This window comes from Anser anser, assembly GCF_964211835.1.
Source record: "Anser anser genome assembly, chromosome: 4".
NCBI classification, from domain to species: domain Eukaryota; kingdom Metazoa; phylum Chordata; class Aves; order Anseriformes; family Anatidae; genus Anser; species Anser anser.
The window spans coordinates 17,164,008-17,178,504 of record NC_139724.1 but is presented as its reverse complement, the minus strand read 5'-3'; the positions used below and the strand labels follow the sequence as shown (position 1 = coordinate 17,178,504).

At 35.5% G+C, this 14,497-nt stretch overlaps 1 protein-coding gene across 3 annotated transcripts in view; it reads left to right on the top strand.

Annotated features, from left to right (window-relative positions):
• The window catches only part of SGCZ (sarcoglycan zeta), a 470,225-nt gene that overhangs the window by 439,985 nt on the left and 15,743 nt on the right, over window positions 1-14,497 (top strand). Inside the window, exons 10-12 of one of the 3 annotated variants that reach the window (XM_083833160.1) lie at window positions 1,524-1,845; window positions 3,077-3,140; window positions 6,159-11,591. In XM_083833160.1, the coding sequence (XP_083689286.1) occupies window positions 1,524-1,718 (195 nt within the window). In that variant the 3' untranslated portion in view covers window positions 1,719-1,845; window positions 3,077-3,140; window positions 6,159-11,591. Of the gene's footprint in view, window positions 1-1,523; window positions 3,141-6,158; window positions 11,592-14,497 lie in introns of those variants that run through there. The other 2 variants (XM_083833161.1, XM_083833159.1) reach the window with 2 other exon arrangements.

Sequence of the window (14,497 nt, the reverse complement as noted above, 5' to 3'; positions counted from 1 at the left end):
CTCAGTCATATAAATTACAGAACAAATATATCAATTTGCTGTACTTCAGTATTGTAATCAATTCCTCTGTCAGTCAGGATAAGAATTAAGAAAGGCATCATGCCAAGCAGTTGTCACCTGAGCCTCATAGATTCTTCCTTCTAGTGTAAATTCCCAGCAATGACAGCATCTTCCTCTGGGGGCAGGAGGCCTTGAAGGAGTTTATATTGTTTTCAGCTACTTTGAGCTTGTCATTTACAGTGCTTCTGCTGTGAATGGTAACATGAGTGTGCACCAGTCATTCTGTAGGATTTTATCCAGTTTCCTCTCCTCAAATTGTTCCCAGCCTGCTGTCCTTCACTTCTCTCCAGCAGGGGTTCAGTAATGCTTCTGCAATGTTTTCCTGCCATATACCACTGGTTTTGTTATAAAATAATGTTTGTTTCCTGTTGGAAACAGCAATGCATGTCATATCGTTTCAGGTTCTTCACATGCACTGCCAACAGTGTGATATAATGGTGTCAAGTTGGCTTTGTTGATTTTCAACACCTTATAAAATCAGTAGCAATATTTAAGCAATTCACCTTTTCCTGTTTCATACTGTTATATGCAGGCTTAAAGCCATTTTATTTTGGTTCATAGTCTGTACCTGAGGTAATGACTGATCTGACTTTGGCTCTCATTTACTCCTTCCATAAATAAAAAATGAACTCTAAGCAGCTGGAAGCTTATGTGTTTGTGCCAGTGGAGAACATGCATTTTTTGTGCTTTACTTATCTGATTTCATAATGATGTTTGTTCAAGACCCTGAAAATGTAACATATGTGTAAATATTACAGAACACAATACAGATAGATGAAAATTACTGGTGTTTACAGTTTAATACTGTCTCTTGTTATTTCCAATGGAAGGAGATTAAAAAAAAAAAACAGCAACAACATTTTTTAATCATATGCAATGTTCAGAAACAAATGGGAATAGCTTGATGACCTTCTTAATAAGACTTTAACCTGAAATCTTTTTTCCTCCTAATTTAGGTCAAATAAGCTCTTTATTTTGTGTGTATGACTCTGCACCCTTATTTAATTATTCTCAGAATGTAGCTATTGTTAAGCCCCTACAGTTTAGCACAGTTCAGCACATATTTCCTGCTGCTTACAAGAACACACTGGGGAATGTGCTTTAATATCACTTCACACTTACTAAAATACAAACTCTTCCAGAGCAAGGATGTGCTACTGCCATGAATGAATAAATTTTAATCATAAAATGCACAAGTGAGAATTTAACCTGTTCAAGAATATTTTCTAAATGGTTTTGTATGACACTACTTGTATCTGAATAAACATGTTGGGTGAAATATTTGCATATACCGAAGTAATGAGTATTAATGTGTATACAACTACACTGTTGAAAAACAACAAATATTGACAGCTTATGTATTTGTAAAATGCTGTGACCCTGCCTCAAAGTAAATTCTTTAAAATATATGTCATGACGCTGACAGAAATTTACTTATTCCTTTCTTTTCTTTCCTCTTGTAGATATTTTTAAATGCAGATACTATTCGCCTGGGAAATCTACCAGTGGGCTCCTTTTCCTCCTCTTCACCTAGCTCTTCAGCTCCTCGCCAGACTATCTATGAGCTCTGCGCCTGCCCCAATGGTAAACTTTATCTGTCCCCAGCAGGAGCAGGCTCCACATGTCAATCCAGTAGCAACATCTGCTTGTGGAGCTAGAAGGACTCCAATTTCTCCTCACACCAGAATAGCCTTTTGTTACTACCCCTCTGCTTCACAGTTCTGCTCGGTTTCCCTTGTGACAAGTTCGACGCTTCAAATGGCCTGCAGAGCAACTTCTTCCAGTGTAAGCAGGAATACAGCGCTGCCTTCTCTTGTGGTTTGTGTTACCACTCAACGTAGAGATGGGAGTGAGATATTCAGAAATCAATGTATTCTTCATCAGGAAACCTGGAACATAATATCACCTTTTGTCCAAAAGGGAGAATAATACAGGTGCCTTTGCTACATGAAGTGAAGCACATAGTTTTAGATTTTTGCAGGACCTGGATATGAACTGCACATATATATATACAGTACATAAACGAATTTGCCCAGAATCTGATGGTGAAATGAATTGGTTACCCCTGTATGATAAATAACTTTACTGTCTGAAAGCACAATTTTCCATTCATCTTTTTGGATGTAAACTTTTATCCCTGAATTTTAAAATTTTGAAGCATTGTGTGATGCTTGCTTTACTAAACAATTAAATTCAGTAAATGGTTTTTAACACAAAAAGAGACAGAATCCCTCCGTGAGTTTGGTTTCTTTAAAAGTGTGTTGTTACTCTTTGTCTACTAAGTCTAGGGTTTTGTACACTAGGTAAATTTTGGAAGTGCTCAGCAATATTACCTTTCAGAGTTAAAAAGACACCTGCTCTTGTTTGTCAGATCTGAATGGCCTTACATATTAATTTTGTGGCAACTGCATGTGAAGTGATTGCTTTCAGTAGAACATACAGTTTCTGGAAAAGAACAGGGTAAAGAAGGAAATACTGTTGATGTGGTTTTTGATCAGTGTGTTGCTCTTCACAAGGTAATTATAATTGGCAAATGCAAAAAAAAAAGTCTTCAAAGGTACATCTTTTCCATTTTCTACCTATGTCTAACTGCTGCCGTTTGAACACAGTACAAACATTAGTACTAATGCAGTGTGTAAAGCTGAGAAGCAGTGCACTAACAACTGGTACCACATTCATATTCATTATTCTCTTTTGTTTACCATCTGCTGCTAAGGTTTTCAAAGTAATAGTAATAAATATATATAAACACGCATTAAATGACATTCAGTATTAAAAAGTACATTGACATTATGCTGACTTCATCAGGTCTGAGTTTAAATTATGCAGCCCCATTTGCACTCTGAGCTCACTGCTGACTTCCTTTTCTGACAAGTTTGATGTGGGATTTCTTTCTTGTATCAATGTTCATACTTGTTTAGTTTGTTTGGTAATTGAAATCTTACAAGAAAGCTTTGGTATGCTGCTAGTAGGCTTATCACAACATTGATTAACAAGAGTATCTTGAAACTTGCAGAACCCAGGAATGTAAAACAGTATAAAAATGTTTCCCATTGTGGAAGATGGCTTGATTACATAAGGTAAGTGTGCTTTTTAATACTATTCTTTAAAATACGTCATCTACCATGTAGCTTTAGAGGCTTCTGTATGTAAGACCATCAATGTAATGACAGCTTTTGCAAGGTAACTCTGAAGTCAGGGCAAACAGTGCAAGGTGGGTATTTCTACACAGCTTTTTTTTTTTTCTTTTGAGAAAAAAGAAAAAGAGCAAACTAATACTGTGATTACCTTTCTATTTTATTACCACCTCATCAGGTTGATTTTGTTCTCACTTCAGGTGAAATTCACTCCTGTGCAGAAGACCAGCACAAGACGTGTCCACGGCTTGACTGGTGCTTGCCTTTCCATTGGGCCTGTTCAGAGGTGTGAATTTCACTCTGTAGCGAGAATACTCTACTTGCTGTTTCTACCAGATAAAATAATAATAATAATAATAAATAATAATAATAATAATAATTTCTCTCTTCAGAAGAAGGCTATTAGGAAATAATTCATTATTTCTTTGAGAATTGTATTATTTCACTGGGAAAAAAAACAGTATTAGAAAATATTTCAAGAAAATGTATTAGAAGCCTGGGGATTCTTAGTAAGAGGGACAGAAACAGATACAAATGACAGTGGTAATAATAAGACATTTGAAAGTGTATCCATACAATATACCCTTAAAACTATAAGGAAATAGATGCCTTTGGTGCAAGAGCACAAGAAAAAAAGGATCAATCATATTCCAGGTGTACAATATATAGATCTGTATGAGGATATACCTACATGTATTCATTATCTGTGCACACCTACAGACACTGGTTGCTTCAGTGATGAACAGAGTATAATGACTAATCTATTCAGTGAATTACATTTTTCCTTCTTACAAATCATACACAAGTAGACTAAGATTTTTTTTTCTCCCCACTAAACCTACATGATTTGTCATGCATTTTCCATTGAGCAATTCTTATTTGTTTGCTCTTTACCTTATATGATAACTTACCTGTAGTACAGTCAAAAAAGGTTTCTGCCTTCTTTCTGGATAGACCCAAGCTTTATAAATTTTCCACAAATTTCTACAAGTCATGTAGAAAAATAAAACATATCTTTTGTAACAACTCATGTTAACAACAAGGCTGAAATAATTTACTGCTTTGTATGAGGAAAACTCAGAGCAGATGCGCAGATGGTACTTTGGACTTAAGAAAACCAAGCCAGTAAGTCCACAAAGCTCTGCACTGTCAGGATTTTCTTGCTTGGAATCATTGCAGTCTGCTCGGTAGTATTTATTATACCAATATTAGTGCAAGTAAAATAGAGCGTATTTAGGAACCTTAACAACCTATGAGATAGATAGACATGTCCACCACATAAACAGTTCTCATAATGTCTTAATATTTTGGTGAGTTTCAGAACACCTATATTTTACTTTAAATCTACTGTAAGCTATAAGAAGGGGAAAAGAAAAGCTCGGTTTTCATTTTAAAGGACATTTCTAGCCCACATGATTTTTGAGTATAGGAAAAGTGATTTCAGTGCATCTAGAGAACTACAAACATCAGAACACCAAATATCTATAAGCAGTGTCATCATTTCTGAGTGGAAGGAGAAACAGATCTGGTATTTTTTAGTGTTTGGAGCTGGCAATAGTAGAGCTCTTTGATTCATAGCATGGTCCAAAAAGTGACATAGTCCAACCACGTCGTTTCAGATGGAGGGAAACTAGAAGATATCAGTACAAATGCCATGTTAAAACATGGAGCCAAAACGTAACTATTTCAGTGCTGGTGTTTTAATGCTGAGGCATAAAATAAAGGCCATTCTGTACAGAGCTATAGGAAATTTCTGGATACTTTTTGACACATTCCTCATAGATTCCTGGCCCTGTCTCCAAGTTATTTCAGTCTTTGTTGTCCATGTATAATATCTAACATTCTGGTTATGATTAAGCCCCAGCTGAAGTATCTAATTAGAGTGCTTATCTGAATGAAAATTTTGATCACTTATTTCAGAAAAGAGATGTCACTTCTTTTTATGGCTAAGGTAAGAGTTTCCCCATTAACAAATCACTCTGTTGTGACAATTGTAGAGAAAGATTGAAGACCTTAAGGTGTTTTTAAGCATCAATATTGGTGCACTTAAAAAAAAAAAAAAGTGGCTAAAAATGTCCCTTTGAGGCTCTTTCTAGTATATGAATACATGTATCAAATAAAGCTTCTTTTTGTACCCAAATATTTGTTTGGGAACCACTAAGATGATGTTGCAGCTGTTTGGCTTTTTCAGAGCTATCTCTATGGCAACAGCAAAATATATGAAAAGACCTTATTAAATACATGTATTTAATATATACAATAGATTTATCTTCTGTAAAAACTATCATGATATCCATGTCATAGGATACTGTCTCTTTCTTGTTTAAAAAAGAAAAATAAAAACATCAACCAACCTCTCTGAGCACTGTTAGCTGTATCGTTTTGTAATGCAGTTCATTCATTGGTTAAGTGATAAGACCAAAGACTGACACTTCTACTTTATCTAACACTATGACACTGCTGCTTCTACTAATTCTGTTGGAATGAAGAGATGACAAGTTGTAATTACAACATGAAATTGTAACATAGTTTAGATTTGTGCAGCATTTTGAGCTGTAGATTTTTCACTTTTTTCCAGGGTTTATTTTTGTTTGTTTGTTTTGTTTGTGTGTGTGTGTGTGTGTGTGTGTTTTGTTTGTTTGTTTGTTTGTCAGCATGGTGTAATTATGTTACTGTTCATACATACCAGGATCTTTCATTGTTCATAAAAAAAGCAGAGCGTGTATTCCAAAATGTGCCAAGACATTGCTTGTTTCAACTGAAGTTATACTGTTTTGCTTGCAAAACAGTGGCTTGACTGGATAACGCAATTCACTTAAAAAACATTTTAGATACAGAGGGCTATTAAGTCTGGGTTGAAGATAGAACTACACATGTCTAGAAGAATTTTATGAAGGATGTTTAAGATATTTGGTAACTAACACCATGTATTATTTGTTGTTTTTTGTTTGTTTGTTTTAGATTCTAAACCATTGTCTAATTAAAAAAAGCAAAACACTATGGAATTACTATCGGCTGATTCACTGTAATGCATATGTAAGCTGGATCTAAGGTTAAGGGTCATATTGTTTCAATCAGTACTCAGTAAAGGTCTGCTAACCATTTTTGTTTTGTAACTTTCATGCTAATGATTTCCTTGTGTATATAATATATAAAAAGATGGGAACTATTTTCTTACACATACTATGCAATATGTTTGTAAAACTGCAATATTACCAAAATTACAAAAGCTGTGCTTTTGTACTCTGTTGCTTTATGTAAAACAAATCTTTTTTCTATTTAACAGATTGTCTGTCTTATAATTGTAGATAACATTATTCAAAAGCAGTACACTGAAACTTTAAGATTTTTTATTTCATTTTCCTTGGATTTTTTATTTTATGCTAATAATAGCAAGGTTTTGGAAGTTGGAAATCATTTTTCCTTTGAAAGATAGAAATTTTACAGCATGTAATTAACATAGTCCATTTGAAATCTCTCCTGTATTTCTTTCATTTGATCGTAGCATTTTCACCTGGTGCTACTATATAACGATAAATAAATGTGATCTATAAAATAGGAAACATAATCAGAACTCATTTCAAGAATAATTGAATGGAAAACTTTCTAAGAGTGAGAGGAAGATGTAGGATAGCTGATAAAAAAGTGTTAGTTTTTCTGTATATTTATATTTATTTTTTGCATTTTTCTATCTAAATTAGCTGTATGGTAATGGCTTTTCTTTTCAAGTTTTTCTCCTCACACACAATATTTATTTTATTAAAGTTTTATTGCAAAAGTATTTTTGAAAACAGAAATGTAGACTTGTGTGAAGAAAACCAAAATTTAAAGACATATAGGTTTTATTTCTGCATCAGCTTTACTAAAGTTAAGACTTAGAGTCCTGCATCTCATGTACTGTAACAGTATATTACACTGCTCAAGTTCCTTTGTACCCTGTCAGAATAAACATAAGCTGTATGTTTAAACTGCACCAATTTACAAGCCACTTGGCAATTACACAGTCACGTAAAAGGTCTTGTAGTGATCTCATCAATATGAACAAATCCTATCTACATTTAAATTGGATAGTGTGATTCTACTAACCATGTAGCCTTGCATGTATCTCTGGCAAAAAGCAGAGTAGGCATGTGGGTGGTTTGTTTGCACTAAGCTACTTGATGCCATATTATGATTTTAGCAATATCGACAGTAGCCAAACAATAGCTAGCTGATAATGCCTAAAAAATTGTATTTTCTGTACAAGAGCAGTGGTATAGACCTATGCAGGTCCTGGTAAGCCTCATGTGACTAATACACTATAGCTGATACAGCAGGAAAAATTACTCTTAGCCATTTTATTCAGGATTGGACAAGCCCAATCCAGGAAGAGCTAAATGACACACACACACACACACACACACACAAATAATGGAAGGTTTAGTGAAAAAAAAAAAAAACATAAACATTATGTTGATTCAACACAGTCCATATTAAGAATACAATTTAATACAATTTAATTTTTTGTGTAAAAATTGGGTCTCCTTTGGAACTTTGATCTTTAACCAATACATTTCTTATACAGGCCAGAACCAGGACAAGTTTCGGAACAGCCAAGGAAAAAGCATATATTCTATGCTTGGTCTGATTCAAGTCAGTGTTACATATACTACCAATAAACCGAACCTAGTTATCTGAGGGAAAAAAAATGGAACAAGAAAGTTTCCCTCAGTTTTGAGAAAACTTAAAATCTTTTAAGGGCATCTTTTAAGTTGACCCTCTGAACAAATGTCCTGCTCTTCCAATTTCTCTAGTTCTAAAGAGTTTAAGTAGTTAGGCCATTTATATTATCAAAAAAGTCTGGCCTTTGGCTTAGCCAAGTTCATTGAATGCATGACTTGATCTGAGAAGAAATGGTGCCTTTTTATCACATGTATACCTCTGTGTTGGTGAGACCTGTGAGGGAGAAATTCAGCTTCCAGCATAATCTAGAGCATATTAAAGAGTAGGACTTATGCATAAGAGAATCATTCCTTAAAATCAGATATCATATTTTCTGTGCTTTATGGTACTTTGGGAGCTTGCATAGTCATTCTTCAACCCTGAGAGATCTTCATTCTAGCACAATAACCTATTTCTGAGTATTCTGTTTCAGAACAGTTCCAAAAAATGCATTATTGTTTTCTTTCCAGGTGATATTTATTCAGTTTTCTTACCTAAAATTCTGCAGCAGTTAGTGAAAGCAAAATCCTCCCCCTTGGCCGCCACCGACTCATACCTTTTCATCTGAGCTCCAGCAGTTCCCCTTAGCCTCCTTCTTTCTTTCCAAACCACAAAAGGATAGGCTCCAGAAAGGATTTTGCTAAGTCTCTTTATCAGGTTCCTGTGTAACTTACTGGAACTGTATCAAAGGGGAAATTTATATGAAATAGGAAGATTATTTGCTTAGTGTAAACATAAGTTATATAAGAAGGAAACAAACACAGGTAAATATCAATTTGAGCTCAACTTACTAGACTGAACAGTGAAAGATTTGGGATTATGAAGTCCTTAGTATTTTTTTTTTCAAATAACATTTATCATTTAATGAATGTATTTAAAATACCATAAAAGAAATGTGCAAAGCATTCTATCCTATTAACTTTTTCATTTTTTGAAAATACAATAGAGAAGTAATCACTGAACTCATTGTTTCTCCCTCTCTACTAATGTATTCATTTACTTCAACAAATTTGAGCGAATAAACACAACCTAAAATGTTACATAGTGAAAAATCTAACTATTAAAAAAAATACTAAAACCAGAATATATTGTTCTTATAGGTCATGGGTGACATTCTCATTCATCCTAGGTTCTTTTACAACAGCATGCTTTTCTGTTGTTTTGTGTGATCTTTGGGAGATTGGGAGCCCCTGATGATGAAGGAAGTACAGTGCCTATGTAGTAGCAGAACCAGCTGTGGTAGCATCTCCCACGCTTATGATGGCACTGAACAAAATGTGGGAGCACGTGCACTTATGTGAGCAGGGAGGGCCTCCTAGGTTTAGCTTTGTGAAGTCAACAGTCAGGATGCTTTCCAGCCCTGTGCTCACCAGGGTGAATAAGAGATGGCATTGCAATGACTTGGGACAGACAGGCAGGGTTGTATTTGTTCTGCATAGGAATGGTAGAACAGTGATACACATGTAGTGAAGCCAAACTGCCCAAGTTGCAACAGTACAAAACAGAAATATAATTGAAAACTGGATTATTTTGTTTAGGTGAAAAAGCAGTCACTAGACTTCCGTAGGCCTAATAATAACTCAGAAAAATGGACAGAAAGTCAGGCGGAGGTGAATCATTTTTATGTCTTTATATCCATGGAACTTTCCCTTTACTTTCTTTTTAAAAACGCCATTGGAAAGGAGAAAAGCATAAAAAGGTATAAATTTTGTACTTCTCAAATAGAAGGTGTCAGTGAACTCTCTGTGTATAAGTGTCTGTGGTTATGGCAGAAAGAGCTGAAAATAGCCCAGTATACGAGGGTGTATTCAGACAGTGTTAAAGGGAATAGGAACACTGACAAATTCCATGTCTTTAGATTAAGCTTTAAATGTTCGTTAAAGTTTGTGCAAAAAAAAAAAAAAAATCATGTTCCATGATTTTTTATACTGCATTTCTAAAAGATGTCATTAACGTTAATAAGACTTTCCCTCTGAATATTGTTCCTACTTCTAGCTGCAAGTGCTACATTGACTCCCACACATGGAGAGCTCTAAACTGAGTGTGTAGTCTTCATTCATTTGTTAAAATCAAATTAACAAATTATAAGATGTCCAAGACAAGTCATAAAAGGAAATGGAAAAAAAAAAAAAAAAAAAAAAACAGAGAAGGAGCATGGAAAGAGAATAAAGGTGTGTGCAAAAGAGACAGAGAACAGAGAGTGGTATTAGAAGACATTTACAATTTAAGGGAGAAGATAATAATTTGGTGTTAAAATTTCTGTTTATTTCTCTGACCTAGACAACTATGTCATGCCCTAAGCACGAGCAAAGCTTCTGGATACCACTGATTCAGAAATCATTTCCAAGACCAGAAATTCACTATTCATAACAGACAATACCACCAAACCTCTGTTGCTACTCTGGCCATGATGAGAGGCGTAGCTTTGGACCCTGTACAGAAGCTATGTAGAGGATAGAAGGCTGTATGTACAAAAAGACAGTCCTGGGCAGAGAAGGTAGTCACTGAGGCATACATTAGCCTAAAGCAGTGCAAAAGGAAAACAACTGGAGCAAGAGTTAGGAAATGGAGACCTGTCTGATGAATATTTATTTATTTATTTATTTAAAGGTAAGAATCTGGACTCTAGGGTGTTTTTTCTATTAGACCTTTTTTTTTTAACAGCATCTAAGGGCAAGTGTTGATTTCTACTGAGATCTGTTTCACAGCAGACAAGAAATGCATATGCATAGCTATAAATATATAAGAATTAGGCCTATTTTGAAAGCATTTTAGCGACAACAGCAGCTTTCTTTTTTTATGGAATTTAGACCCACCAGCTAAAGAACTGGGCTGCTGAAAGGTTTTGTTTGTAATTTTGTTTTGTTTTGTTTTTTTTTGTTGACACAGTACTTTTATGTCTACACACATGACATTTCACAACTCTAAAGGCCAGATGAGTCCTCTTATAGCACTTTGTAAGGAAATAGTTTATCTCTCTAGTTATGTGTTAGATCATATACAGTGCAAATTTTACATATGAGTATCTGTTCTCCATGATGACTATTGCCACCTCGTCTTCATGTGTCCTAGTATCAACTGCTAGATTATGGCAGACCTACTAAAATTCTGATATTAAACTACTGTTACTTCTAGTTTTTTGGGGGAAAGTCTAGGACACTGTACCAGCCCCTTCTTTGATAATAACCATCTCTTCTCATGCATGTTAGCATACACTTGTGAGCAAGTCACCACATGATTAACCAGATTACTGGAGCCGCTTCCTAGAATGATTTGGTTATTTACCTCCAGTTTCCAAAATCTTGCATGGCTTTAATATAACGTGGGTTTTATCTTTTTGTTTAACTATAGTACATTATGTACTTTTTAAGAGATTTAAATTATATATCTAAACCACACAACTTTATTAATGGCCATATGTTTCTGAGAACTGAAAGGGAAAAATACATTTAAATCATATTGTCTCACATTTTATAGAACAGTATAATTTCAGTTGATTTAGGCAATTTTCCTATCTATTTTTAGGGCACCTAACAAGCAAATATTTAATTAAATTTGACACTGTATGGTTTGCCAAACAAATACCACTTCAGTTAGACTATTGTGATGACAAAGTATTTACATTCCAAAGAAAAATTTCTAAATGGTGTATTATTCCCTTTTAGAAGTATATAATGTATTATCATGTTGTGACATATGACAAGTTATATCAATTTTTAAATAAATGTAAATAAAAATCTTTAGTATAAACTTCTGTGAAATGTGCACCTTCGATTTATTGAACTTTTCTATTAACATAGTTTATCCAGAAGTTACATTAAGCTACATGCTAAGCTATGTACATACTTTTCATGTTTTATGTTGCTTTCCATTCTTTCACATATCCTTCGTAAGAGGGGGTTATGCTTGTTAATGTTTGCAGTGTTTTTGTGTGCAAATTTCATATATTTTTTGCTCTATTACTTAATGCAGTATCAATTTATCGTTTGGATTTATTTATCCTGAACACTAACTTGTCACTACACTTAACATTTAGGTTAAGCTCCCTCAAAGCTTTGCATATGTATTTAACTAGAATATGTGAGTCCCTCCAGTAAGCTTAATGGAACTTCTGAAGTTTGAAGTTGGGAGCATGATAAAATTTTTTTCTTGATCAGTCTTGATAAATCAAGCACAGTAAGGCAATACCTTGCAGAACTAAAAATTACTTACTATAAAATAGCAAAGGTGAAAAACTCTTCTGAATATCACACAGTGCTTCACTTTTGCTTAGTTTAGTTGAGTAAAGCCACTCTTGAGAAGATACATTAATCAATATTTCCTTTTTCAGATGTTTGACTTCAGCACACTGTTTGTCTGCATCATACCCATTTTTACTTTTGATTTGAATTATATCAGCATCTATTATGTTGAAAGTATTCTGTGCAAGTCCTAAAAACCCTGCTGACTTCATATGAACATACTCTATTGTGTCTTTGAGGATAAGTGCCATCAATCAGCAAGGTGAATCAGTGGCATTTGGCTATGTTTCACATATACAGATCTAGAAATTTTCTGTATTTGAAATCTGAAAACATGGATAAAACCTTTATCCTGCACAAAAAGGGTAAAGGCGGCTTGATTCACAGTTCATCTGCCAGTGCAGTTTGTTCATGCTGATGGTCTCATGCTAAAATTGTCTTCCCAGCTCCATTGGATAGTGTGAATACACATCATCAGGCAATGAGCACCCCTTAACACCGCATGCTAGGCTGAAGAAAATCAATTTGAATTCTCAAAAGATGAAGGTAGTACAGATGGCCACTGTATGTTGCCAGCTGTTCCACAACACTGGAGTCTTGGAGAGGGATTTAAAAAACAAACAAGAAATTGGTTTGTAAATTGTAGCAAGCTATTGAGCTGCATCGCTGCCCTATTTATTATCACGGGACACTGAAGAGCTCAGACAAGTGGAGAAAAGAGTTTTCTTCACACCTGCAATAATCAGTAATCACGGTATGGTGGAAGGGAGAAGAGGATGTAAATACCAAGTTTCACAGCCTTGCCCCCATGAAAATGTCAGCTCTATAATATAAGATTTCATATGGAAAGATCTGGCTATCAGCTGTGTAAGAATTGACTATAACTTGTCAGCTGTACTGCAGGGATAACAATTTTCTGAACAAAATTTTGGTTATGTGTTTTCAATCATGTTAATTACTCTGCTTGTGCCTTCTCTTTTTCTGCTCTTTAGTCTAGTAACTCCTTAGGACTCTTTCTTTAAGAGTCTGTAGTAAATACTAATATTGTGAAAGTTCTGCAGGCTAATGGGCTTACCTTGTCAAGTTTAGTAGAAACAGTGCACAGAAGTAAAGCTTCATTTTACAAGCCAAATTTAAAGGTCTTGCCATAATTCTGAACCAAACAATCCTAACCGCCCCCTGAATGAAATACCTTAGATATCACACTGAGTAGTTTTCCTGTTAGCATTTCCATTGCTAACAGAGTTCTGTGGACTCTGGAGAACCAATACCCAAGTCTAGGTCAGACCAATCTCTGATAGTGGCAGCAGGGGACGGTATTTAGGGACAGCATATGAATGCTCAAGTTACACAGCACCTTCCCCACAGACTCCCCTAGTAGCCACAGTTGTATTCCCCACCCGTACCTATAGTGTCTGTTCATGGCTCTGTTGTCTGTGAGTTTCTCTAATTCTTTTGCAAAGCTGCTGGCACGGCTGCCTTTTTTTGGCAGCAAGTTCCTAACATTCATCACCTGCTGCTTAGAGAAGTGCTTTCTTTCATCACTTTTAACCTGATCTACAGATAATTTCATAGAGGGCCCCTAATTTTGATATTGTGGGATTTGATGAAGAATAGCTCTGCAGCCACTTTATCCACCACCTCCATGATACCATAGAGGTTAAACACATCCCCTTCAAGCTTTTCCAAAGGTTCTTCAAAGTCAAGAGTCTTAATCTTCTCCTCAGTTTCTTCTTATAACTCTCCAGAACTCTCAGATAAATCCCATCCAGTCCTGGTCACTTGCTAACACCTAATTTATTGGGTCTAATCCTTCTTCTACATTTACCCCCCAGTGACCTAGCCCTTATGACTTAACCGCTACAGAGAATGTACTCACTGCATGTAGGACCCTGGTACCACCAGCAGTTAAGGTCTTTCTGTCCCTACCATTTGTGCTGGGCTTGTGGACCTGGTGAAGAAGCACTTGTAAATTTTGCCCTTGCTCTCTTGTTTGACATTGCGCATGCCAGTCGGCCTGTCTGGCTGGCAGGCTGGTTTGTCTACTCTATTTATTGTGAATTTGATGTTTATTCCCTCCTGACCTTTCAGAGACACATTGAACATTAACCGCATCCTCTCAGGGGTCACATCAGTCTGAACCAGGTGCTCTTATGTGCCTGTTGGCTTTCACCCAGCTCCTAGCATAAATACTGTTCTACAACCTTTTTAATTTTCAGTGCCAGCAGACTGGCTCTATTTCGATTAAAGTACAGTCTTAATAGGACCACTGAGGGTTTTTTAAATCTATTACCCTCAAAGTGTTGGTGCAAAGGGTACATGTGTTCCTCTGGCATTGTTCATCTCTCCTGACAGCAA